This window comes from Frankliniella occidentalis, unplaced genomic scaffold, assembly GCF_000697945.3.
Source record: "Frankliniella occidentalis isolate FOCC.00 unplaced genomic scaffold, Focc_3.1 Scaffold54, whole genome shotgun sequence".
Lineage (NCBI taxonomy): Eukaryota > Metazoa > Arthropoda > Insecta > Thysanoptera > Thripidae > Frankliniella > Frankliniella occidentalis.
Genome location: NW_026267184.1, coordinates 18695 through 46433, shown reverse-complemented (window position 1 = coordinate 46433; position 27739 = coordinate 18695). Strand labels below are relative to the sequence as shown.

The window sequence follows — 27739 nt, the reverse complement described above, 5'->3', positions numbered from 1 at the left end:
CTTATGATGGCATACTTTGACCATTTTTGAGTAGCTGAAGGAATTTAGTCCTTAGCCCCGCAACTAAAACTTGGTTAAGCGATGAGTGTAACTGAAAATTATTTTGAGGCAAAGGACATGCTAGGGACTATGATACAATGATTCTATGATAGAATTTTACTCTTTCAGAGTGAGACTTAGGGAAAAAAAGAAAATATTTTTTGATTTTGTGTTTTTTTTTTATTTTAACATCAGGCAATGAACTTAAAACATTACTGGTCCTGTATGGATGCATGTAGAATCTATCTCACATACTCTGAATGGTAACGACCATTTCATATCTGAGTATTATGGGAAAGAGAGTCTGGCACTGATTAAAAGTATCTTCAATAACACAGTTAGAATTTGAAACACATATCAGCCAGAGATAGAAGAGTGGGGAAATTATTTCTTGGCTTCTTTACACATGTTCTTCATGTCAGACAGATAACAAAGCATGAGTTGTTGCATTTTATTAATGAAAATCCAAATGGACTCTGCCAGAAATACTCTATTATTGATTTTCTCAACACAAACAGTTTTACACTGTCCTATCTTTCTCACTGAGAGCTGAATATCACCGGTATTTTGGCGTACAGTATTTGTTAACCTAACTTCATTACTACCATTGTATTTTGTTCGTAATTATTACATATGCTGTCTCTAGAAAGAGTATTTGTATTTCTACTTTTGGATCCAACCGGTGTCTGTCACCTGTAACTTTGCTTGACAATTGTCAATCGTAAACATTGTGAGGGGGCGGGACCGACACGTCCACAGTAAATTCATCCACAGAATTTTCGCGATGTGAAAACACGTCCACAAGTTTACATCCAATGATTTGGACGTAAATTAACCGATGCGTTCGTTACGTCCACAGTGTGGATGTACTTACGAGCCGTGTGATGCTGGTGAAATTAGCTCCACAAAATCTGTTGCCGTTTGTCTCCTTTCATTTACATCCACACGGATGACGTTCTGCCCTCACTCTGAAAATCCACCAGTACGATAGTTGCAAGAGCAAGACAAAGGTCCTACACACCCAAGTGTAGGTCAAGCTTGTGCTAGTCTGAAAACTCTAGAAATACGCTCTATGTGTAGGCCATTCCCACCCTTGATCGAGTAGTCAGATTTTCATAGAGTTAGCGCGGGCGCGGGTTACGTTGCTGGTTTGGGCTTACTGCATTGCCGATCATGTCCCCGCTGTACGCAGTCGCGGCCGAGACAATGGTGATTTTCATTCACTGATAAACCAAAATTGTACAACTCTTTAACACTTGCAAGAGCACAGGCACAACAACTCTGTTGCACACTTACAATACAAGTGTTAGTTGATCACTTAGTTTATCAGTGTAGAGAAGAAACAGCCATACGGGCATGCGTTTATTCTTTGGTTCGTTTGATCATTCCTGAGGATGTGAATCACAGTGGCGACAATTAGCGCCAGATTTTGTGGAGGTATTTTCACCAACCTAAACGAACCGTAAGTACATCCACGCTGTGGACGTAATAATCGCAGACGTTAATTTACGTCCAAATCATTGGACGTATTTTCGCAAAGCGCTTCTTTTACGTCCAAACTGTTGTGGACGTATTTACCGTGGACATGTCGGGTTGCTCCCATTGTGAGTCTCTCTGCGGACGTTTTCTCTAACCTTCCTGATTTAGGGACAATATATTGGACCCTTCTAGGCAAAGTTAAAAATCATATGATTTTTCATAGTCTCATAAAGGGTTACTGGTCAGAATAGGACGAGTCAGACTAAATATTCCGTCCATTCAGCTCTAACCGTTTAGGCACCAAATTGTCTTTCTACAAAAGAAAAATACAATTGCCACAATGTACGTGAAGTGCATAGTATTTTATAAAAACTAATAATGTACTATTGTTTTGCCACATGGAATACCGCTGCATACATATTATCTGGCTACGTTTTTTTTTTCTTCCGGGAACCCGGGTTTGTTTGGGTGTTACGAAGAATTCTTAACGTTTTTGTTACAGTGTGTATTCCACCCGTGTCGCACACTTATGTAGGTTTATAACTTATCAGAGTGCTTCTGAGTTTTCGGCACAATGCTAAAGAACCCACGCTTGCAGGCGATAACTTCTTTGGTAACGCTATTTATAAGTGTGCCCGTGCCGCGATATTTCCCGTAGAAGAATGTTCGTACCTGCTTCATATGGAAATCCGTAGACACATTCCGTACGGAATAGTATCCCTGTAAAAGCAAGGCATTTCGTGAAGGATTAAGAAAAAGACTAACGGGCAACTCGTCAACATGAGATCTTTGAACCAAAATTTCGCACGTTTACTTCTACCACTCATCGGTATGGCGCTAAACTTATTTAGGATCACCTTTTTGTATTCCCGTTCTTTACCCAAGCACACAGGTTTTAGAAGACTTACGTTGGGGGGGACACAAAGGGAAGAGCTTCCCTAACAAAACACATCTTTTTTGGGTTCCGTAACTGCACGCGGAAGTTTGTATGTTTGGCTCTATCCTTCACCGCCTGGGCGCGGCAGCTCTGCTAATCTTAGTGCGTAGTAGTTTGCCAGTTTAAACTGCGAAACAAAAGTTCTGCAGTTGTAACTGCGAAACTTTTAAGTTCTGCAGTTGCATCTGCGAAACTTTTTAGTTCTGCAGTTGCAACTGCGAAACTTTTAAGTTCTGCAGTTGAAACTGCGAAGCTTTTTAGTTCTGCAGTTGGGCGGTCTTTTCCAATTAAATTATATGTTCTTTTAAGTTCTGCAGTTGAAACTGCGAAGCTTTTTAGTTCTGCAGTTGGGCGGTCTTTTCCAATTAAATTATATGTTACACTTGTACAAGTTGAGGCCAGCTTTCAATACTGTATTAAAAATTTAAATTAATTAAGATAGCATTTATTTAAAAGAAATGCAGAGTGATAATGTTGCAACATAATTGTTCAATAGCTCAGACAATATGGCTGGAAATACGGGGGAGGCCTACCACTCAAATGACTACTGAACAATTACCGAGTTCTATATTCAATAACCCAAGCAACAGCACCGGAAATGACTGGGTGAGATGGTTTGTATTACTCACAAAAGTATGAGAAAGTCACTGGGTAACTTTGCTCTTCTTCTCAGAACCCAATACAAAAGCATTCATTGCATCACTTGGTAGCAGCCTAGGCTAGGCTGGCACAGCCTATGGGCAGCTATAACCTTAAATCTACCCAATACTAAGACAGTGTTTGGATATAGTAAATCGGGCTCAGGCTTGTGTGTAGTTCCCAAATCGATGCAGACGACAAAAAACGTCGACAAGACTCCACTGTCATAACCAGGACACTTTAAAATTAAAATAAATCTCAAATCGTACTCTTGGTACATTTTTTCGCCATGTTTACTTTGAATTAACAACATAGGTCTGCCCATAGCCGCCTTTCATCGTATGTACAGAACTTATTGGCACAATCAGAATTACCTTACAGACAGGCCGCTAGAGGGCAGCACATACACTACAAAACCTATCGACTTCCACTATCGACAGTCCGAAGGAGGGCAAGTAATACAGCAGACGCTATAGGCAGCTCAGTGTTGTTAGTTCAAAGTAAACATGGCGAAAAAAATGTACCGAGAGTACGATTTGAGATTTATTTTAATTTTAAAGTGTCCTGGTTATGACAGTGGAGTCTTGTCGACGTTTTTTGTCGTCTGCATCGATTTGGAAACTACACACAAGCCTGAGCCCAATTTACTATATCCAAACACTGCCTTAGTATTGGGTAGATTTAAGGTTATAGCTGCCCATAGGCTGTGCCAGCCTAGCCTAGGCCCTAGGCTGCTACCAAGTGATGCAATGAATGCTTTTGTATTGGGTTCTGAGAAGAAGAGCAAAGTTACCCAGTGACTTTCTCATACTTTTGTGAGTAGTACAAACCATCTCACCCAGTCATTTCCGGTGCTGTTGCTTGGGTTATTGAATATAGAACTCGGTAATTGTTCAGTAGTCATTTGAGTGGTAGGCCTCCCCCGTATTTCCAGCCATATTGTCTGAGCTATTGAACAATTATGTTGCAACATTATCACTCTGCATTTCTTTTAAATAAATGCTATCTTAATTAATTTAAATTTTTAATACAGTATTGAAACTTGGCCTCAACTTGTACAAGTGTAACATATAATTTAATTGGAAAAGACCGCCCAACTGCAGAACTAAAAAGTTTCGCAGTTTCAACTGCAGAACTTAAATGTTTTGCAGTTGCAACTGCAGAACTAAAGAGTTTCGCAGTTGCAACTGCAGAACTTAAAAGTTTCGCAGTTACAACTGCAGAACTTTTGTTTCGCAGCTTAAACTGGCAAACTACTACGCACTAAGATTAGCAGAGATGGTCTTTCTTGACGAAAATAAGCGAAAAATTGCTGTGATGAACATAAAGCGCCGTAGAAAGGGCTCACCAATCGCAATATGGTAGAGGAAGTGCACCCCCCTGAAAAAAAGAACATTCTTAACCCTTTAATACATCCCGGGTGGAAGGATCTACACTTTTGACTGCATCAGTTTTCTAAGTTTTTTCTCAACTTATAATGCAGATAGAGTGCATGCGAGTCTAAGTCACAAGTAGGGTTTCAAGTGTGTCTAAATGGTAGTTTCAGTGTTCTGAAACTCCAGTTAAAGTACAGAAAAACATGCTTAAACTGCATTGTAAGTACGAAAAACTATAGTTTAACTGTACGAAAAGTACCACTTTTTTCGGACAAACTACAGTTTTCCGACAGTTTTCCATAGTTCGTTTCAGAATTCTGCCAGGTTTCTGCAACTTAAATTACAGTTTTACTGTAGTTAAATGTGAGTTTTGCTGTGTACTATAAGTATAGTTCTTGTTTTCAAATTTGAAAATTTTTATGCCCCACGTTGCCCTAATTTACTTTGGTTACGCTTCTCCCTTTCGAATTACCAATTTTACCCTCGAAGTTACTTACTTGGATGATGAAAGTTGACGGCGACCGATGGGATTTGAACCCCGAACCTTCCGATTCGGAGACGAGGTCTGTACCCCTGGGCTATGGCGCCACGCTACGGGAAGGTGTGCCGTTACCCGATGTCCCTCAGAGCCTAGCGAACCCCTCTATTGCAGTCCGAACTGTAGTTTGACTACAGTTCAAGCATAGTTTAACTAAAGCGTCTTCGTTTTGAACTGCCAATCTTGCAAGAAATCACTGGAAAAAACTAATGTTACCATGGTAACGTTTCATCATGTGACCAAGACCGGTAACGTTTCCTGACGCGACCTACCCCATGCAAAAGGATAGGGCCATCACAAACTGGTTGCATCACCAAACGTTACCTGGTTTGGTCTGGTCGCGTCAAGAAACGTTACCTCGGTAATGTTAGTTTTTCCAGTGTATGTCTCCCGACTACTGACAATTCTGTGATTATTGAAGGTGTTTGGTAAGTAAACTATATTGGTGTTTGGTGTTGGCCTTAATGTTGACGGAGCGTGAGTGAAAGTTTCACGAAAAAACCTTAAATTATTTGAAATTGAAACTACTGTAGACGTACAACAAACTGTAATGCTATATAATCATAGATCAAAAATATTCACAAGTCTCACGATTTGTTTAATCAAAATTATATCTCTGATTACTCAAAATATACAGAAACTGTATAAAAATTAGTTTTCCCAATACAGATTGGTACTATTGATGTTATCTGCTAGTTCAACTATGGGTATTCTGCATAATTAATGGTGTGAAAAGATTAAATTCTTGCTCTTTATTATCATCTTGTCAGAATTACAGTTAGTGTACTGGTTGCAATGCAGATGCAAATACAACTTTCAGGACAACTTCATACTAATGTCGGAAACTCGATAGTAAATTGGTCTTACAACTGTCTTTAAACTACAGTGCGAAACTAGTGTGGAAAACTACATAAAAAGTAGCATAATAAAATATCTGAAAACTCAATTGCCAAACTAATGTATCAACTATACTCATTTCTCTTTTTTTTCTCCTCTGCAACTGCAGTTTCAAGACTGCAGTTTGAACGCTATAGTCCAAACTACAGTTTAACTAAAGATCCTTCCACCCGGGATGAGCCGGTCCAAGTTGACCAAAGTTGAATATTCGGGTGTCTAAGAAACATTCTGATCTGGTCTTCTCGAGGGGGAAACGACTGTTAAATGTTGTGTCAGCCGGATTACGGATTACCTGGAATACCTCTGGAGTGTCTTTCGGATTACGTTGCTTTTTCTCCAGGATTACCCCGGATCACCCCAAAATTTTTCCGGATTACCCCCAAATTTCTCCGGATTACCCCAGATTTTTTAGAATTTACTCGGATTACCTACCCCTGCCAGATTACCGAACGGCTGTCAGCCGGATTACCGTATTCGTTTCCCCCTCGGGTCTTCTAGCTACCACGGTTCAGTATTGCTGAGGATTGTTTATAAACCACATCATGTCTTTCGGGTCACTCGACATGGGTTTCTCTGGAAACTCAGGTGTGAGACAGTCTCACACCAGATGGTGTGAGGCAAAATACCTCACACCAAACGTTGTGAGGCAAACATACCTCACACCAAATGGTGTGAGACTCGTTGTGCCTCACACCAAATGGTGTGGGACCCTCCGTGCCTCACACCATTTGGTATGAGGAAGTATCACTCCATTTGCACACAACGAGTCTCACACCATTTGGTATTAGGTATGTTTGCCTCACACTGTTTGGTGTGAGGTATGTTGCCTCACACCATTTGGTGTGAGCCTGTCTCACACCTGAGTTTCCAGTGATTTTTTTTTTATTTTTAAAGTGGATGAAATTTTTAGGACTTGTGTGCTTTGGATTAATACTGACATCTCACCCCAAAAATGCCAATGTTGTAAAAAAAGTTGAATTTCCGAGTTATAGCTGATTTTACGCTGCAGAGTGCAATACTTTCATAAATTTTCTGAAAACTAGGCATTATTTTGCTGTTAAAACAACTACGAGTAAAAGAAATACGAGCACGTAATGCCATTTTTCTCGAAAACTGCTTCTCCAAAAGGAAGCAAAGTGACCGCTCTATATGTACGTACAACGCCATGCCTTCGTCCAAAGACAAATATTAGTTTTTCTCTGTAAATTCGCTCAAAAAACTCATTTTCTTAGTGTCGTTGAAAATAGTGCAGTGGATTTTCTTCTGGAATTTTAGGCACTAGATGTAATTGAAGTGAAAATCATGGTTTGTTGTACACAAAACATGTCGTTTGTGTACAACAAACGTTGAGCAAGGCCGCGTTTTCGCGCGCCTAGAGCTCCTATCAGGGCAGACATGAGTATGTGCCTCTCCGCGCCATGACGCCTTCGCACATGCAGGGTAGGCCACCCCGTATAGCGTTGGGGTGCGCGGGGCTGGCCTCCCTGGTGACCTAACGTAGCCCGCAGGTGCGACACACTGTAAATTGCTTACGAACAATAGATTCGTAGTGCAAACCAAAACGTTCGTAGCTTACAAAGGATTTTGAAGCGTTGTATTACGAACTAATTGCTCGTATGCTTACGAACAAATAGTTCGTAATGCAAACCGATTGTTCGTAAGACCCTGTCTAGCCTTTCAAACAATCGCTTTGCAATACAAACAATTTATTTGCAATACAAAGAACGAAAATTGTTCGTAACGTTGCAAAGTCTTTAGTTCGTAAGCTTTTTACAGTGCAGCTGTCACAATTTGTGCGAATTACCATTATTCAGTACGAGTTTATGAATGATTAATCATCTGCGCACTCTCCACAAAATGTTAACTGCTAAAAAGTTTTGTTGACATAGTTACTAGCACGCATTTCTGACCTTCTGGCCATCAGGGATAGAGCGAACGGCTTGTGATAAGGGGCCTTTGCACTACCACTGTTGTTTTCGTACAATTTTTGTTGTTTGAGTACAACACACGTGGTGAAACTGCGTGTTTTCATACACTTTCAGCCCTTCAGCTCCCTACAAGGCGCTATTGTAGGCGCGCTGGCGCGCTTCTCCCATAGGAAGTGACGATCACGTAACCCCACTGTAACTCAGAGTGTGATACTGACTGCACGTTTTCTGTGATACAGAAATAATGCATGATGTTGTGATGATCTTCGCAGAAAAAGTATAATATAAAATTTCTTGCTTATATTTGTGATGACCATCACTTATTTGAGCGACAATTCGATGTATCATAGTTTTGTGCAAAATGCGTCACACCGTTTTGAGATAAATCCAAAATTTTCGCATTATTTTCCAATGAGTATCACACAATTTTTCGATAAAAATTCATCATTATTTTCCAATGAGTATCACACAATTTTGTGAAAAAAATTTATCACACCCCCACTCCCACGAGTAGTAAACCATGGGAATTACTCAGGAAATTTTAGCACACGAAAATGTGTGAAAAGTATCACATTTCGAATAACAGTGCAGAAGGGGCTGCAAGACCTAATGTCCCCGGGTTCGCAGTTATAACGACGCATCCGTGCAACACTGGCGAATCTGTTTAGGACGGACGAACAAAGGCGAATGTGTTTTTTCAGAATTTCTGCACACCTAAGACGTCTCTCACTTCTTGATTTGACGTCAGATCACTTTGAACGAGGTAAGTATCATTTCACCCGTCATTGAGCCTTCAATAGAACACGACCTCAACTGAAGCGATCCGACGTCACATCAAAGAGTATGAAGCGTTCGAAGATAGGTCTGCGGGAATTCTGAAAAAGCACATTCGCCTTTGTTCGTCCGTCCTAAACAGATTCGCCCTTGTTCATCCGTCCTTCTCAGATTCGCCCTTGTTCGTCCGTCCTAAACAGATTCGCCAGTGTTGCACGGATGCGTCGATAAGCATGTTAGGCTCAAAGTTCTCACGAGGGAATACTATAAAATAAGATGCAATGAAACAAAATTCACTCACACATTGGTAATGGTAAAATAACTAAGACCCCAATTTTTTTTTTCTGAAAAATGCCAAAATGGTCAGCTTAAAGAGCAACACCCCTGAAGTTATATTGTAAAAAGTTTCTATGATTTTCTGACCAATGTAGTAGTGCGAACAATGGGTACCATTGATGATAATTTCTATAGGAAAACATGAACAAGACAGCTGTTACACTTGGACAGGATGTATTTTAATCAACAACAGTTTACGTTTTTAAGACTACACACTTTGATGGATTATTTTGAAATCATGTGGATCATCAGGATCAGTTTGATTGAACCTGAAACAAATTTTGACGAAGAATCTGGTAGAAGATGCGGTGTGGAAGTGTGTTATACTCAAACAACATAAGTTGTACACAAACACCATTAGAAATACAAAGGAACCTTATCACAAGCCGTTCACTCTGTAGATTTAAGGATACTGAAGTCACAAATGCTTGCTAAAAACTATGCCAGCAACACTTCCCGCCAGTAACCGTACTGTGGAGAGTACACATATGATTTATCATTGTGAATACTAGAGGGTAGCGAAAAAAAAAGGTTTTGAGATATTAAAATGGCGGGTATGCGGAGAAGTTGTCTCTACAGATGTAGAATCCAGTGCAACTTTTTATTTTGAGATCGGACAATATTTTCCGATTGCGCAACGAGTTCAAAGTTATGCAGTAGCTCTTATGGGAAAAATCGTAAAAAACCATGAGAAAATGAAAATCGAAAATTTAGGCTTTGTATGTGATGTTTTTTGAAAATCTGTTTTCAGAAATGCAATCTACGCCATAAAAGGCATCCACTGATGTGTCACACTTGATATTATAGTGAGCGGTTCAGTCCCGGCCAGGTATCAATTTAAGCCCAAATTCCATCAAATTGCACAGAAGTCATGAAATTATGCAGCCTACACCGCCTAAACCATGGGTTGCAATATCAAGTGTGATACATCACTGGATGCCTTGTTTGGCGTAGATTGCATTTCTGAAAACAGATTTTCAAAAAACATCACGTACAAAGCCTAAATTTTCGATTTTCATTTTCTCATGGTTTTTGACGATTTTTCCCATAAGAGCTAATGCATAACTTTGAGCTCGTTGCGCGATCGGAAAATATTGCCCAATCTCAAAATTAAAAAATTGCACTATATTCTACATCTAGAAAAACAACTTTTCCGCATACCCGCCATTTCAATATCTGAAATCCTTTTTTTACGCTACCTTCTAGTGAATACTGGTAATTCGCACAAATACTGACAGCAGTCGCACCGCAGAGGGCTACTATGGAGGCCACGGAGGTCGGCCCGCCGTACACCTACGCTATGCGGGCTGGCTTACCCTGTCTGTGCCAAGCCGTCATGCCACGGAGAGGCACGTCCTCATATCTGCGCCGAAAGGAGCTAAAGGCACGGGAAAACACGCCTTTAGTCAACGTTTGTTGTACACAAACGACGTATGTGTCAGGCCTGCCGCTGCTGAACGGGGTTGCTAGCGGATCGAAATGTAGTTGTCAGCTCCGGTTAGCGGAAGGGCTGCCCTGCTGTAATTAGTTTGGGTTTGTCTTACCGGAGGAAAAGGGCAGTCCCGATCAGGATCATTGAAGAGGGCGATCATCGCTCTTCGCCATAGATCCGGAAATCTTGCCTTTGCCGTAGCGCAGGCTCTTGGCAGAGTGAAACGAAAGAAGTTGTCCTTCCAGCCTCCGGTTGAGCTCCACGACGCGAAATTGGCTAAGGCCTATTCAATTAAACCAAATCAGTGTGAAATGACACCTCTAAACACCGCAGAACCCTCGCTCAAACTTCATTAACAAGCAGGCCCGCCCTTCCGCTAAACGAAGTTGCCAGCTTCACTTCGCTACGCAAGCAACTCCGTTCGGCAGGGGCCGGCCCGAGGGGGTTTTCACTCGAGATTTCCGTGCACACAGTATTTCGTAATACGTGTATTTCGTCGGTATTTCTCAGGAAAAGTTCACCGTTTTGGAGCATATTTAGGCGTATTTCGGTGTATTTCACGTGAAATACTTGTGAAATACCTCATTTGGTGTACACGGTATTTCAGAAGTGAAAACCCCCTCGGGCCGGCCCTGCTTGGCCTGCGTTTCGTCGGGCATACGGCCCGACCTACGAGTCACTATATGTATTTCGAACTTACTTAGGCTTTTGGGGGGCCTGCGGCCCTTAAGATTAGCTCCCGGGACATAACAAAAGACTGCAACGGTGCGACACCGTGACTACACCTCACCCTTCTGCTTTGTAAATGAATAAAACTAAATAAATTACTGGCACAGTTTTCAGCTTATATTGTTACTCAGACAGTCTTAAAACTGGACTTTTTTCCATTCTTTAAATATAACGACCTCTAGCTCTGAAACGAGTAAAGATACAGCAATTCCAAGGACCGATTCAGAAGGTGCTGCATCTGTCATTTATCGATCTGAGGCCTTCTTCTACTTCTTTATGTACAGCATAGTCATTTTTGGCATATTTTTGTCCAAAAATTATCTCCAGAGCCCAAACAGTGAAAGACAGAGCCAAACGGACAAATTTGCAGCCCTTAGGATTCTACTTTCACAAGTTACCTGTTAGGAGATTTAAAAAAAAAAAAAAAAGGCTAGGCCCGCCCTTCCGCCAAACGAAGTTGCCAGCTTCACTTCGCTCCGCAAGCAACTCCGTTCGGCAGGGGCCGGGCCTAGCTTGGCCTGCCGGTGTCGTTTAATCGGGCCTGTTGGTCCGTCTTATCAGTCACTTTGCATTTGACTAAACTAAGGCTTCCGGGGGGCGTGCGGCCCTAAAGATTTGCTCCCTGGACTTGAGAAAATACTGTAACGGGGCAACACCGTGACTACACCCCACTCTTCTGCTTTTCAAAAGAATAATAAAAAAAAAGAATAAACAGCCGCAGTTTTTGGAGTGTATTGATTGGCAAACAGTCTTCAAACTTGACAATTTGTCATTGTTTTAAATATATCCACCTCTAGCTTCGATACAGTTAAAGATACGGCAAATCCGAGGGCAGTTCTTGACTCAGAATACGCCGTTATAGGGGGGATGGGGGTACTTCCTCTGACATTTTACGATTGGACGCCTCCTTTACGTCTTTTTGTGCGACGTGGTCATTTTCGACGTATTTTCGGCGATAAACCTACTCTAGCGCCCGAACGGTGCAAGATAGAGCCAAACGGACAACATTTTCGCCCGCAAGATTCTACTTTCACGAGTTACCCTTAAAGGGACCTTAAAAATATTTTTTTTTCTACTTTTTGGACCATCCCCTATTTCTTTGTTACCCCTTTCCACCGCCTTAGGAATTGTTGCTAGGATTTGCACCAGGCGTTTCGTTGTCCAGGAGTGACCCCTAAGATACACTAAAATTTGTAGACCTCTAGCTCATCTCCTTTCTCTTACACGGACGACGGACAGACGGACGGACACGAGAGTGGTTGCATAAGCCCGCTTTAATGATTTTTTAAAAGCAGAAGGGCGGGCTAAAAATTGAACAAAATTGTTAACTTTTTCGACCAACCCCGGATTTTTTCATACCCTCTTTCAGCTCATTAGGGGTGGTTGCTAGGATTTGCCGTAGGCGTTTCATTTTCTAGGAGTGAACCTTAAGATACCCTGAAAATTTGAAGTCTCTAGCACATCTCCTTCTAGTAGAACAGACAGACACACAGATACGAGGTTGTATGCATAGGCCCGCTAGATAGCTTTTCCAAAGCAGAAGGGTCTGCTAAAAACAGGAACGTAAAGTTTTTCTTGACCTTTCTCTTGAAAAAGCTAACCGGCTGCAGGGCCGGCCCGAGCAGACCTTGGGACTTGTCTAGAAAGGAAGTGTTATGCAAAGACAGGCCCCTGTGTAGGGTGGCGAACGTCGCACAAACCCATACACTGTAAATCAGAGTGTGATACAGACTACACGTTTTCTGTGCTACAGAAATATTGCTCTATGTTGTGATGATCATCGCAGGAAAAGTACAATATTAAATTCATTGCTTATATTTGTAATGACCATCACTCGTTTGAGCGATACTTTAATGTATCACAGCTTTGTGCAATGTGCATTCACACCGTTTTGTAGGAAATCCGAAATCATCGCATTATTTTGCAATAGGCATCACATAAAATTTGTGATAAAAATTGACCCCTTCCCCAGGAGTGATAAATCGTTAGAATCACCCGGGGCGATTTATCACACGAAAATGTGTGAAAAGTATCACACTTCGAATTACAGTGTAGGGACCTGTCGCTGCACTCCGCGCGCAACAACCGAGAGCCGTGGCTCTAAACTCGACACAGTTATTCGAAGTGTGATACTTTTCAAACATTTTCGTGTGATAAAATTTCCTGCGTGATTCCCGTGATGTATTACTCCTGGGGGTGTGATGAATTTTTATTACAAAATTGTGTGAAACTCACTGCAAAGTAATGTAATGATTCTGGATTTATTTCAAAACGGTGTGACGCATATTGCACAAAATTATGATACATCGAAGTGTCATTTGAATAAGTGATGGTCATCACAAATATTAGCAATGAATTGAATATTATACTTCTGCTGCGATGATCATCACAACATCGTGCAATATTTCTTTATCACAGTAAACGTGCAGTCAGTATCACACTCGGATTTACAGTGGAGTGTGCGGATTAGTGGCGCAAGATCCCTGGAAGGGGGTAAAGCACAGGGAGGGGGTGTGGCGGGCCCACCGTAGCAGGGCAAGTAGCACTTTCTCCTCAACCAGAAGCAAAGGGTTGAAGGATGCAATTTATTCTGGTAGAAAGCATAAGCAAGAACAGTCAAACAAAACCAGCGTATATGGCAGAAGCATGTCACGTACGCTTGTGGCCAGAGTCAGGCTTCTGCCTTTTCTCAACAATCCAAGTTTAGGTTCACGTGCCGTCTTCAGTATTGTTATCAGAATTTCCACCAGCGGCCGCAAATTCTTGGTGTAATGGGAGCGAAATACCCCAAACACCCAAAGAAATTGACACACGAAGCACCCATCGAGATATAACGGAGAACTTCAGTCGTTGGTGCCATCTAGCGTAGACCTATGAACTACTAAATCGAAACCAGTGTTTCTTGGTGTAGCTTGCACATTTTTAGCAGTACAGCAAATGGATTCAGATGGGTATGACACTTCTCCATGAATATGGACTAAGAGTCAGACCAGACCATTTTTGCGACAGCTTATTCAGCTCTAGACCTCTAGCTAAACCGACAATCGTGCCTAGCTGAACCTGTTAACAAGTCAGCAAGTACTATTAGCAAACTGGTGCTGATATGGGCCCGCTAATGACGTTTAGCGCCGATATGATTTTTATTTTTTTTCCGTACATGTCGTCCACGACCGCCTTGAGGCTTGGGCTCAAACCGGGCCGGTCACGCAGCACAGGCTCCCAGCCACCCTGCGGTGCCGGGGTCCGTGCCTTTTGAACTGACGAAGCAAAAGGTGAGGCAGTGCCACCCGATCTTCTTTGTGCCCAGCTGCAGGTGAAAGGCAATCCGAAGCGGATCGTCGGCACGCCACCTACCGATACCGATGTGCCTGAGGAAGCCGATCCGTGCCCTCCTGATGGCGAGATCGACACCGATTATGTCGTCGCATCTGCGGCGCAGCCAAGTGCGTGCGCCTGCCCGTGCCCTTGACTGCATGTAGCAGGACGCCATTCTCTCTCATAGGTACTCCCGCGTTGCCCTCGTGTCAGAGGCAGTCGAGCGCGCTCGCAATCCATCGCTGGTACCACTGCTGCCCCGTGCCGTATAGCCCCAGGCAGGGGATGATTGCGGAGCAGCGGCTGGGTACAATATGTTGTGCTTCCAGCTCACAGTAGAGTCAAGATTCAGACCCAGGTATGCTGCCTTGTCAATTCTCTCAATGGTATTGCTCTTGATCTGAACAAGATTAGTACAGCCTACACAGTATCGTGGAGAATGGAAGAACAAGTATTTAGTTTTTTCAACATTCATGATGAGTCTATTTATATCAAGCTATTCAGAGATTCTATTTAAGTCCATATTAATCTTGGTCATGATCTCTTCTTCTGTGGTTCATTCATATAGGAGAAGAATGTCATCAGCCTAAAGCATTAGTTTTCCTTCTAGTTGCAGTAGAGATATATCATTTATAAAGATAATAAAAAGGATAGGGCCCATTACAGAACCTTGAGGGACTCCGATTTTGATGTTCACCATTGGGCTTTTCACTACATTTATTTGTACATATTGTTGCCTTGCTGAGAGGTATGAGGAGAGCCACATGTAAGAGGGACCCCTGATACCATAACTCTCCAACTTGTTTAGCGGAAGTCCATGATCCACTGTGTCGAAGGCCTTTCTTAAATTGATCAGGAGTCCAGCTGAGATATTACCCTTGTCTAATATTGTTTGTATGTCTTTAATGGCATTGAATGCTGCGCATTCAGTTGACCTCCTTGCAGTGAAACCGTACTGAGATGAAGAAAAAAGTTTATGACAATTCATTTTTAATAAAGCTGCTCCAGTATTTTGGATATCTCGTTGAGGATACTTGTAGGTCTATAATTGTTGGGTGATGTTTTGTCCCCTCCTTAAAAGAGTAGTTGGGAAATATGCCAGCTTGAAAAGAGATGGGCTAACTATCATAAGAAGTGAAAGAGATTTTGTAAAACTAAGTGGTGGTAACACCCTGCTAATATGTTGTTCTGTCTCCTCATTATTATTTCCACCATGCCAAGTTCGAAAGTATTTCTAGATAATAAAGCAAAAAGTCATTCTTTCTTTACTCAACATTGTGCATCTTAATACACAATCTCTCAATGAAAGCTCTCACTATAAAGAGTTTTGTTTATCGTTTGTGACCTACTGAGTACATGTTATGGCAGTGAGTGAACTTTCTTTAAGCCTGGACCTAGAACTGAATTACCTGGTTATGATGTGTATGAGAATGATAGAATTGGTAAGGGTGGTAGCGAAATGGCAATTTATGTACAAAATTTTATTGAAGTGAAAGTGTTTACATCACAATCTCAATATGACCATAAACCTGTATACATAGTTGTTGAGATCAAGTCGAAATCTGACAGAGTTTTAATGGCCTGTGTTTATCGCCCACCCAAGGTTGGCCTTTTTGAAACATTTATCGACGACTCGTACCCAGACATTCCAACATATAGTATATGTAGTGATAAGTGGAGATGAGTGCAAGATTTGGAAGCGCGGTCAGGTGAAACTGATAACATTGTAACCCTACTTAATTCATATAATGTTACTTGTATTCCTTATGGCAGTACCTCCCATACTGCAACATGTGATAGTGCTCTAGATATAATTGCAACCAACTGTGATGAACTTACTGTTGACTTTGATAAGAGTTCTGCGTCTGGTTTCTTGGGACATGATCTTTTACATGTCTGTTATATGTCTGTATTAATCTCTCATCTCCAACATTTGAACCCAAGGGCATTAAATACTGAGACTTTAAAAATATTGATGAAAAAGAACTCAAAGAAGATGCAGATAAAATTGACTGACAGAGTGTGGACAACTGTGATAATGTTGATGGTAAGGTTGAGATCTTTTATAGTACATTGCGTGATCTATTTGATAATCTTGTCCCTAAAAAAAATGTTACAGTAAAATATAAATACAATCTATGGATTACTGATGAGGTATCAAGATTAATTCATCAGAGGAAAAAGGCAAGAAAGCAGTTTGCCAGAACTTCTAGAGCAAGCATTCCATCTCAGAAAAGAGTATACCTTCAGGTCCAGCAGGATCTCCAGGACATCGAGCGCGACACTGAGCACCTCCATCGCTTCGTCCTGGAGGCCCAGGCGGAGCTCGAGGATATGGAGGTGGAATTTCGCCGCCAGGCCGCAGATGCTCGCTCACCCCCCCCCCCCCCCCCTAATCTCTCTAGACAGTTTCCCATTTTCTATCTTCTAGCCCCCTACCTCAAACCAGAGGGCCTGGAGGATTCCCAGGCCTCCCTGAATTTACCTTTTCAGTTTTCTTTTTTTGTTGGATGAGCGATTAGCGAAGCCAATTACTCCGTCTGGTCGGAAAAAACTTTGTCTGTCTGTCTGTGTATCTGTCCGCACGAAAACTCAAAACAAAGTGCGCGAGCGACCTTGGATTTTCAGGGTCGTTTTGTGTCTTAATAAAAAGCCAGATCGAGTTTGAAGATGAGCATCCTACCTGAAAAATTAGATTTAAAAAAAATCAAAAACAAAAGGTAACAAAATTGACGTTTTTTAAAAATATCTTTCTTATGGTTTCGTAAGGGGTAACTCATCAAAGTAGATCCTAGTGGACGAAAATTTTGTCCGTTTTGCTCTAGCTCAAACCGTTGAGGGGCTAGATGGTAGTTTTGACGAACATAAGCAAAACAAGCAGGCCCGCCCTTCCGCCAAACGAAGTTGCCAGCTTCGCTTCGCTGCGCCGGCAACTCCGTTCGGCAGGGGCCGGGCCTGCCTAGCCTGCCGGCGGCGATGGTCGGGCCTGCGGCCCGACCATTTTTGTCACGCGATCTGCTGTAGAACATAATCAAATGATGTAACGGGCCTTCGGCCCGCAAAGCCCGTCGTCCTTAAAATTTGCCCCGTAGACACAAGAAAGGGATGTAACGGTGAAATACCGCGACTACAACCCACCCTTTTGCTAAGGAAACGTTTTTTGGGGTGGGGGGAGGGAGTTTCTTACCTCTTTTGCGGTTTTGGGCCTTCTTTTTCATTTAATTGTTCACTACAGCAATTTTTAACTTATTTTCGTCAAACAAGACCCTCTAGCGCCTAAACGGTTAGAGATAGAGCCAAACGGACGAAATTTCCGGTCGAAGGACTGTACTTAGACAAGTACCATCCAATATTTTCTAAAATAAATATGTTTATTTTTGGGCCACTTTTGTGAGAGAAACTCCCTCTAGCGCCCAAACGGTGAAAGATAGAGCAAAACGGACAAAATTTTTGCCCATAGTTCTCTACTTTGACGGGTTATCCCTTAGGAGATCATGAAAAATGTATTTTTTTCTGACTTTTTGACCTACTTTTTTTTCTTTGATACCCCCTTTTAGTCCTTTAAAGGGGGTTGTCAGGATTTGCCGTAGGCGTTTCGTTCTCTAGGAGTGGACCTTAAGATACCCTGAAAATTTCAAGTCTCTAGCACATCTCCTTCTAGTGGAACAGACAGACAGACAGACACACAGACAGACAGACAAGCCCGCTGAATAGCTTTTTCAAAGCAGAAGGGCGGGCTAAAAAGTACAACCCTGTATCCTGTATGCTTAGTCGAGGTGACGGGCCGTTGACAGGCCGTAGGCCCGTACCTTTGTGTACATTTTCCTACTACCCGACTCGGATGTCAGCGCCGCAGGCCAAGGTAGATGCATGCCAGGCGCGTCACAGCGGAACAGTGTTTCGTGAGATATCGCGAAGCCTGTTACGCAAGACGTGGTTTGGCGTGTACATCTACCTTGTTTAGGTGGATGTCGAGGTTCTTATCTGTTTTCACAGAGGAATGGGGTTAATGCTAGCTTATAAAGTGTAAAACCAAAAACTAAAACCACCACTCAACATTTCATGTCCCACACCTGAAAGCCGAGCGCACAATGAAGCAGAAGCACCCCACCAGCACCAGCCTGCGAGCCCTGCGTTTAAGCGTATTGCTGGATAGAGGCGCTGGACATCAGCATGCAAAGCATTGGCAGTCGTATCCCCCTGCCAGGTATTGGCACGAGAAGCCTACACTACGACTTCGGAAGATAGCTAGTCCTGCTCAGCCGTGCCTGTGCCTATCCATGTGTGTAAAATAGAGAAAAGTTTTGAAGTAAATAACAATTCTTTCGTTCCGGGGAAAAAACCGATTCATATCTCCTTTATTTTGCCATCTTTGCAGAACCCCGGTTCTGACAGTAAGAGTTAATTTTTACCGCCGTGCGCCCCACCTCTACGACCTGTGTACCTGCTAGGGACGCACTTGCAACAGTCGAACACGGCAGGTATACACTTGTGCGTGCCTGCTCTGTAAACCCAAATGTGTATATTGTACACTTTCCCCTGTGTATACTTGAAAGCACCCACAAGGAAGTGTGTGCCTGGCATGGCACAAACTACGAAGTATGTACATGCTTGACACACACGTCTTAGTATGTAGGCGCCACATACCGTAGCGCTATGGCAAGTACACACTTCGAAGTGTGTGCCATGCATTTACTCACTTCCTTGTGTGTGCCATGCCAGGCACACACTTCCTTCAGTGTGCTTTCAAGTGTACACAAGAGTGTACTGTGTACACACTTGGGCTTACAGTGTGCAGGCACGCCGTTCCTTAATTTTACATTGTAGACTAGGGTAAGTCGTGTATCGCTTATTTTCGATTCTTGGGTTGTAATAGTGTTTTCCAGGCGCTATTTTCGATGAAAACTCCTGGAAACATTTTTTAAGTTTTTTCCTTAAACGTTTTCATAACCCTACCTTGCCTGTTATTCTGACCTGCCATAAGAGATGGTTTTAAAAACCTCTATTTTGGTCGTATTTTTTTCTTGACTTAACACGCAATTTTACGGCTCTTCGGGTGAAAATTTTAAGGAGAAGGCTCTATCTCTGCCGGTTTGCATGATATGAATTGTTTTTATATTGCTGTAAATAAGCAACCTTTTCCCTTCCAATTATAATTCCTGGCTCGAAAACCGGCTGAGATAGAGCCTTCTCCTAAAAAAATTTTCACCCAGAGGGCCGTAAAATGGCGTGTTTAGTCAAGAAAAAAATACGACCAAAATTGAAGTTTTCAAAACCACCTCTTATGGCAGGCCAGAATAACAGGCAAGGTAGGGTAACGAAAACGTTAAAGGAAAAAACTTAAAAAATGTTTCCAGGAGTTTTCATCCAAAATGGCGCCTGGAAAACACTATTGCAACCCAAGAACCGAAAATAACCGATATACGACTTACCCTATTGTAGACAGTTGGTTTTACGATGAATTGTGAAATCAGTGAGTTTTGTTTTTCAGTTTTCGCTTCGAGTTGCTAAAATGCCACTAAAACGATCTGCCGTCGTAGGAAACTAAGAAATTGAGAGGAAATTTAGTAACTCTCTGGTTTTGGGACCGGGCGAATCGTCAGCTCACCGTCAAATTGTTGTCTACTGTGATATAGGTCGTCCCATTAGCTGAGTAGTGCCACAAGTCAACGTCCCTACGATCACGAAAAGCTGTTACGGTCATCTCGAATAACTTCCGGCGTGGTTGCATCTCTTGTGGACACTCCTCAATATGATCCGCAATAAGCCGAAAGGGACCCTGAAGCAATGAAATCAAAAAAAAATACACGTGTTATAGCAGAGGTCGGATTCCGCGGGCCCCACTGCTGGCCGCCGCCGGTCTCAGTCTCTGCGCGAGAGAGAAAGAGCGAGCAACGCGAGATAGGGTGGAGGATACAGTGATTGACCCTTTAAGCGCACATGTGCATACACCTGCCTGCCACCGAGCTGCTGATCAAAATTTTCAAAATTCGCTACTTGCAATGGCTAGGTAAGGGTTTGGGCTCGGACTATGCGGTGGCTGGTGAATTCCCATTGCTTTAAACAGCCCACGAACGTAGGGCACGATTGTCACAGTGACTGACCCCGTTGGCACAGTTATTGTCCAGTGATTGTCCCCTCCCATTTTTGTCGATAAAAGTGTTAATACAGATTTCTTTGGTTATCACTTTGGGTGCCTATTCAGGCCACATGACTGTAATCTGCCTCCCTTAAACAACCGCTACCCCCCTTTTTTCCGACAAGAAATGTTTTGTTCTCTTTCAACACATTTAAACAAGTAAAGTAGTGAAATTTTGCTGTGCGTTACGTGCTCTAAGCACTTCTACTGCTTTGCAAAATCTATGATATGCCAGCTATAGGCTGCAAGGGTGGCTTTACTGGCTCCCTGCACGCAAAAAGGCGGGAAACGTCCTAAAATCGTCCGTTTACGACATTTTGATATGCTGTACATAGCCAATCCCGAGCCGAAGCGCCTGTATCTGACCTTATCATGTTTCTTTCGCGTGTCTACAGAATACTTTTACCTGAACTCGCGGTATGCCAGCCCTTCGACGGGTTTCCTATGGTGCTTTCAGCGCAATTTGAAAAGCGATTCTTAGGTGAAAGTCCGAGAAACTTGTAAATCATCTCTATTCGAGACGTGAACACCTGGCAGTGTTCGTTCAGTGGCAGTGGGGGTGGTAATGGGGTTCGAGAGACCGCAGAGGGTGAAAACGAGTAACATTCTGTTCGAATAACATTTATTTTCGACGGAGGGACAATCACTGTCGCATTAGCTTTTCGGGAAGCAGTGATTGTCTTCCCGCTACAGCAAGCTGTAGCCGAATATTTGCATTATCTCTTTTGATGTGGTACAAAGAACCTTTACCAACCTATCCGCAAAGAAGTTTTCGAACAAATGCGTCGGCATTCGGTCTAAACACCCCCGATTCTAACCCTCTGCTCTTAGTCCGAGCGCTAAGAAACTCAGCTTGTGCGTCACTGTTTGTATAGTCCCAAGTGGCGCCGGCTGTATCTCCCATCTCAGAGAGACGGGCGGGGTGATGGTTGCGCGACTCAGTAGTGAAAAGAACGGCCTATAGATGGCACTATGCCCGGTTTACCTGCGACGTACCGTTTACCCGCCAGGGACGTTCATGTTCACAGGGGACAATCACTATAGCCCGGACAATCACTGTATCCTCTACCCTATAGATGGCACTGTGCCGAACCTCGTCGAATGCACCCGAGCGAACGGGACCCGTTTGAGTGACCGAGTCTCGCCTGCTGATGACCTGAGGGCGTGACTTGGCGTGGCGCTGGACCTACTTTGCCTACGCGCCACGCCACGCCACGCTTTGGCCAGCAGACGGGACCCGTTGACACGTTCGGGTCTCGGTGAGTGGAAGACTGAGCGAGTTGGACCGAAAGGGGGTGGAACGGGACGAGTGACAGAGTCGAGCGGGACTTAACGAGCTGCGTTCAAATCCGGATGTCGACCTCTGTGTAATAATCGGTTCCTCGTTGAATCTAAGTCCAATTATTCAATTGCTCCATGGCTCCACCAAATTCAGTTTCCTTCCAGTAATATTTTCAACTAGTCAATTTTTTTATTTTTGGAATTCCAAGAGACAAATATTTCTTCAATTCGAAAAGAAACATTCGATAATGTTGGTGCAGTGCGTCATTTCTTTTCGGAACTTTAGTGAAAGGTAAAACGCCCTTCTACGGAGAGAGCCATGCGGCGATGAGAGGAAGATGGCAATTATGAAAACAAGCTTGGCCAGCCCTTCAAATGTAAACGGATGGTATAGAACTGGGTAGCCGTGGGGGAGTTCACACGACCGTTTTTAGCCTAGCCTTCTGCAGACCGTTTAGTCCAGAGAACCAAATTTAAAACCGACGAATTTTTAGCTCTGTAGGACAAAATTTATCCGTGGCGATGAAATAATTTAGTCTCGCTGACTTAATTTGATTGGTGCTACCATTTGGTTAGAAACGTTAACAATTCTTGTTAACCATAAACGGACCCGAAGTTAAGAAAATTTCCTATTCTACAGTTTCGAGCAATATATTATGAATAAAAGAAAAATGATTCTAAGGCTAGTTTTTGTTTATATATTGTTGTTGTTTTTGTGACGTAGAATTTATGAACATATTACTGCACGTAGGTTTGTGAGAAAATGCGCTATATATATATGAGAGCTCTGCAGCGAGCGGGCATGCGAAAGCGGGCGTCCGAAAGCGATAGTGCGAGTACCCTACTCCAATCCACTTTCGGACGCCATGTAGGTACCCGATGCCTGATCGCTGTATTGTTCTTGTCCTTAATGTATCTTTTTACGTGATATTTTTGTGCATTAGCCTATTAATCATTACTTTTATAATTGACCATAATTTTTGGTGTGGGCGCTGGGCAGCGGGGGAAGGGGGGGGGGGGGACTACTCAGAGAGCAAGGTGTCTATTGTTGCTCTGGTACCTGGGCGTGGGTGTGAAGCTGCTCAACAGGTTTGAACCATGTCGCGCTCGCCCCACCAGCCCCCCTACTGTCTGGCAGAAACGGGGCCGTTTAAAAAGGGGTTACTCAATTTTAGTCAGTTTTAGGAAAAATTTTGTTTTTTTAGAACCCTGATTTGGTTGTATCAACTAAATGGTTCTCTGGGTGTGCTTCACTAAAGCTGCCGAGTGGGCTTATGCAAAAGGGGATGGTATACTTGAGTGACTCCAGGGCGAGCAGGAGTCACTCAAGTAAACACATTATAAGTAATTCCGAGAATTACAAGTATTACAAGCAACACGAGTATTGATGTACTTAATGTAATATCAACATGGTAGATGTATGCCAGACCTTCTTCCCATGGAGTAGAAGGGGATGGAGAGGCAACGACGGGCGGGCCAGGGCCTGCATGGCCAAATGTGCGGCTCATTTTCTCCTAAACGATTCCACCCATTTAAAATACGAAAGCAGCATCGGATAGTGGGAGGTCGATTGTATGGCCGCGTAAAGTTTCAGCTCGATCCGTCACACCCTTCCGCCTCAACGCCGCGCTATCCGCCGCGCCTCAGTCATTCGGCAGGGCTCGGGGCGCACTGTAACAATCGGTTTGCATTACGAACTATTTGTTCGTAAGCTTACGAACAATTAGTTCGTAATTTAACGTTTTACAATCCTTCGTAAGCTACGAACGTTTTGGTTTGCATTACGAACCTATAGTTCGTAAGCAATTTACAGTGCGGGTTCGGGACGGACGCCTGTGCTAAGTCGCAGAAAACGACCCGCTGACAACTTCCTCAAAACAGCAAAGTGGGCGTTTCTTATGATTGATATCGGCACAGAATGGCAGAAGATGATTTAGGAGAAAATGAGCCGCACATTTGGCCCTGCAGGTCCTGGCCCGCCCGTCGTTGCCTTTCCATCCCCTTATACTCCCATGGATTTTCTCGTATACTTTCCTCGTCCTAGGTGTCAGCGCGGCAGGCCAAGCTTCCCACGAACTTTGTGTGACCGCACCGCTATGTATCGAACTTCCTCGTCAGGAGGCATTGATGTGCTTTAGGAAATCATATGAAACGCAATAATATTTCCTACCGCCACCCCGTTAGTTCCTCGCTGCGCGTTGACGGCGGTGCTGAGAGCGAGGGTCATGACGACTGTCGTCACGGTAAAATCCATGGCGCCCGTCCCACGGGCCAGTGTTGTCAGTCAAGCGGTGCCCTGATGACAATAGATGCCCTCTGCTTAAATGTTGCGTGTTGCGTGATGTTTGCTGAGCGGCGGTAGTTAGGTTGCCGTTAGTCTTGAAACACATAACTCAACACTCTTCTCTCACACTCTCACGAGTCGTGATCGTGAAGGTGAAATTTGACGTTGCAGCGGACAACGTCACGAAATGAATCACTATTCGACTGGCCCCAACAACATAGTTTCCCGCAGATGTATGGAACTGGACGAGAAAGATACAGACACGATCATTATCTTGACAATAATTGTGTTCGTGTGGGTATATGTGTATTGTGTTCGAACAATACGAGGGAACATGACACATTCGCGACGCAAAACTTTGAAAATGTCATACAATTTTATGAGTTTTCACTACAGCAACAGTACTATCGCGCCCCAAATAAAATAGTATATTAAGGAAATGAGTGTCGGGATGTACTATTTGCAAGAGAGGCGCATGGATTAAAGTGGGGGGTTGTGTATTACCTGTAAGTTTTGATAAAAATTTATCACTCCCCCAAGAGTGATTAATCATCGGAATCACACAGGAAATTTTATCACACGAAAATGTGGGAAAAGTATCACACTTCGAATTACAGTGGCTTGTATTTGACCGATTGGACCCTTTATTGGACGCATTGGACTCGTTGGGCCCTTTATTGGACGCATTATGACTCTGGATTTATCTCAAAACGGTGTGACGTATATTTCACAAAACTATGATACATCGAAGTGTCGCTCAAATAAGTGACGGTCATCACAAATATAAGCAATGAATTAAGTGCTGTACTTTTTCTACGATGACCATCAGGACATTGTGCAATATTTCTGTATCACATAAATCGTGCATTCAGTATCAGACTCTGATTTACAGTGAGGTGCAATGGGTCCAGTGAAAGGTTCGACGGTTCCAATAAACGGTCCAACGGGTCCAATGGGTCCAATAATTTATCCAACAGGTCCAATAAAGGGTTCAATAACAAAATATTGCTTTGAATACCCGAGGCAAATTGAATGTTGTCTGAATCTTGTCGAGGGTGACGGTTAATTCGTAGGTAAAGCGCAGTGTAACGGCAGGTCATCGTCAGTCAATCGGCACCCTATCGGTAGCCAAATCGTAGCCAAACGCCTGACCATTCTCATCGACAAACGACAAACAAACGTCAGACAACCCCGGGTAATAATGGTTTCTATACAAATTTTATAAAATGTTATAAAAATTTATAAAATGTTATCAAAAGGTATACACCCTTATAAAAATTTAAATGAAATTTTATTAAAGTTTATTATATTTGGTAAAACTTTATACAGAGGTCTGTATACGTTTCTATAAAATCGAGTACAATGTTGTATAAGCTTTTATAAAAGTGTATACTGTAACGGGTAGAGGGGTGTTTGGAATGAAAGTCCAGAGTCTTTTAAGAGCGATGTATTCACATCAAGCGCTGGTCACAGTGTGGCGCCGAGTCAAAGCTGGCGCCTGCTTTTATAGGGCAATGGAAGGCAGAACTTAAAGAAGAACTAAAGGTTTAAGAAGAACTTAAAGAAGAACGTATTGGGTGGCGACGTAGTTTGGGGGTCTGCCGATAGATGGCGAGTGATAGTAGTGTGTGACTGACTCTCGACTAGACCATGGACTGAACTTAGACGAATTTATAGTTCTCAATATTTATATTTAGCTATTACACTACACTATACGTGCCTTTTTTTTTTTTTTTTTTAATTAAAATGAAATGATCTGCCAACCCTTACTCCTTTCACACTTGGTCTTATACAGAGAATAATTGTCTTTGGTTTTGGAATTGGAATTCCCTTCTTTCAAAAATCTCTAAGCTCAAACAATTTACACTTTGTGATTAATTTACTTTCAGCAATGAATTTAGGTAGACCTGTAAGGAAAATTTCCTGCAAGATTTAAAGTCTCTCAACACAACCTAATGTGCTTGCCTTGGCTGTCCAGACCTTGGCATTTGAGATTCAATGAATTCAAATAAAATAAATTAAAGTAACGGCTTTGACCACTGACACCTGTTGCCTGAGTCTCACAGCTTTTCATGTTGCACTCCCATCCCTCGCCTGCACGAGACGTGAAGATCTCAAACATTACTAAGCTGCTCTCTGGGTCTTAGCCAAAATATAAGAATTAAAACACTTGATGATAGGAGTTCCTGAAGTTCTTGTTTGAAGTTCTCTGGTAGTTGATGACTTTGGTAGCGATGATCTTGCTGCTTCCTGGTAGCGGTATGAAGTAGGCGTTGTACCCGTGTGTTGACTCTGGATGATGATTAACTGAAATAGAAAGAGACAAAATGCCTTTGCATAGTTTAACTTTATCAACACAGCAACCTTCTGAAGGTTAGGCCTGTCCCTTGGTGTTGTCCTGACTATCTAGCTAATTTCCTATCTAAAACACCATTGAGTTTATCTAAGAAACATTTAATTAAATGTTAATTACTCAAGTACTTAGCTTTTATCATTTTGGTTTTGATGAATCAATCCGTGATGATCCATGATGATCCGCTGCTGGAGATGCTGGACTGTGTCTGGTTTCCATGGTGGGTCGTCTGCTTCTAGTCTTGATCGTCAGTTGTTTGTTTTGAATGGCGCTCCTCTGCTTCGAATGGCTTCTCATCTCCATCCAGCCTCTCTCGGGTAGGACACATTGAGCGAGTGGTCTGAGGCGTCAGTTTCGGGCCACGAATACCCAAAAGTCAGGGGTTCGTCTCCCCCCAGTGGTCAGTCATATGTTAGAGTTTGGAGTAGGATTGGAAACGTCGATCTCGATTTTTCGATTACAATCGATTACTCTCTTTTCTAATCGATTATTTCATAATCGATTGTGCACATGTAGAAAAATCGAAAACTCGATTAATACACGACGATTTTCGATTTTATGATAAATACTGTTTATCAGCCCAAATCCACGAATTTCCCTTAAAATCTGAACACGCTCGGACGCTCTAACCTCGCGCAGCTTCGAGGAGGCACTACCCGAGCCCGAGCTGCCGAGCCTCTGCCCTGCCAGCAGGCGGTGCTCGGCGCTCGGCAGCTCGGCTGGCAACACTGCGACTACGCGCATGCGCTGAGTGACTGCGCGGCCCAGCTCGTGTTGCCTGGCCTGGGGTGTTGTGTTTTGATGGTCAAGTGGGCCGAAAGTGAGTGTGCTGCAAGAAAATATTGAAACCTACATTGACAGTGACTTCAACATCCAAATTCGTGTGGGCGGGGCGCATCAATAATGCCGCCACCTAGTGCAGTGTGGCTTTATGCCAAACGAAAGAAAAATGCCGCGGGGGAAAGTGTGGCACAATGTAACGAGTGCGGTAAAGAGCTCGCGTATTCGGGGACTCCTTCTACAATGCGTACTCATTTAGAAAGTGTGCACAAAATTCAGTTACCTAAGCTAACACCCAAGAGGAAGCCTGCCAAGGCCAAGCGATCGGCCTCTAACCTAGAAGACGACAACCCGGACGACCCGGCGGAGGTAAGCCGGTGCCTATCATATTCTACGTTTTAATTTTTCTTTATCAATAATCATGCTAGTTGGGGGCTGCGACAGGGCCTATAACGTCTCCCCGTTCATCATTTCGCTTGTTTT

At 43.0% G+C, this 27739-nt stretch overlaps 1 protein-coding gene across 2 annotated transcripts; it reads right to left on the bottom strand.

Annotated features, from left to right (window-relative positions):
- LOC113211783 (uncharacterized) lies at nt 1-24345 on the bottom strand. Of its 2 annotated transcripts, XR_008011155.1 has the most exons (5): nt 24010-24345; nt 20028-20198; nt 10488-10658; nt 10260-10409; nt 1-2238 (listed from the first exon to the last, which is right to left on the bottom strand). XR_008011155.1 is itself a non-coding variant. In XM_026430259.2 (4 exons), exons 1-4 carry the CDS (start codon nt 24091-24093, stop codon nt 2056-2058), a joined length of 609 nt encoding a protein of 202 aa, XP_026286044.1. In that variant the 5' UTR covers nt 24094-24345; the 3' UTR covers nt 6-2055. The 2 variants fall into 2 exon arrangements, 1 of the variants encoding a protein (XP_026286044.1); XM_026430259.2 differs by lacking the exon at nt 10260-10409 and having other exon boundaries at nt 6-2238.
- Nucleotides 24346-27739: the final 3394 nt, after the last annotated feature.

Coding starts and splice junctions, on each gene's coding strand:
- LOC113211783 (XM_026430259.2), bottom strand. CDS start 24,093: ATGGATTTTACCGTGACGACAGTCGTCATGACCCTCGCTCTCAGCACC. Junction 20,199..24,009: donor GAGGAACTAACGGGGTGGCG/GTAGGAAATATT, acceptor TCATTGCTTCAG/GGTCCCTTTCGGCTTATTGC. Junction 2,239..10,487: donor GGGACTGCCCTTTTCCTCCG/GTAAGACAAACC, acceptor TTGCTTTTACAG/GGATACTATTCCGTACGGAA.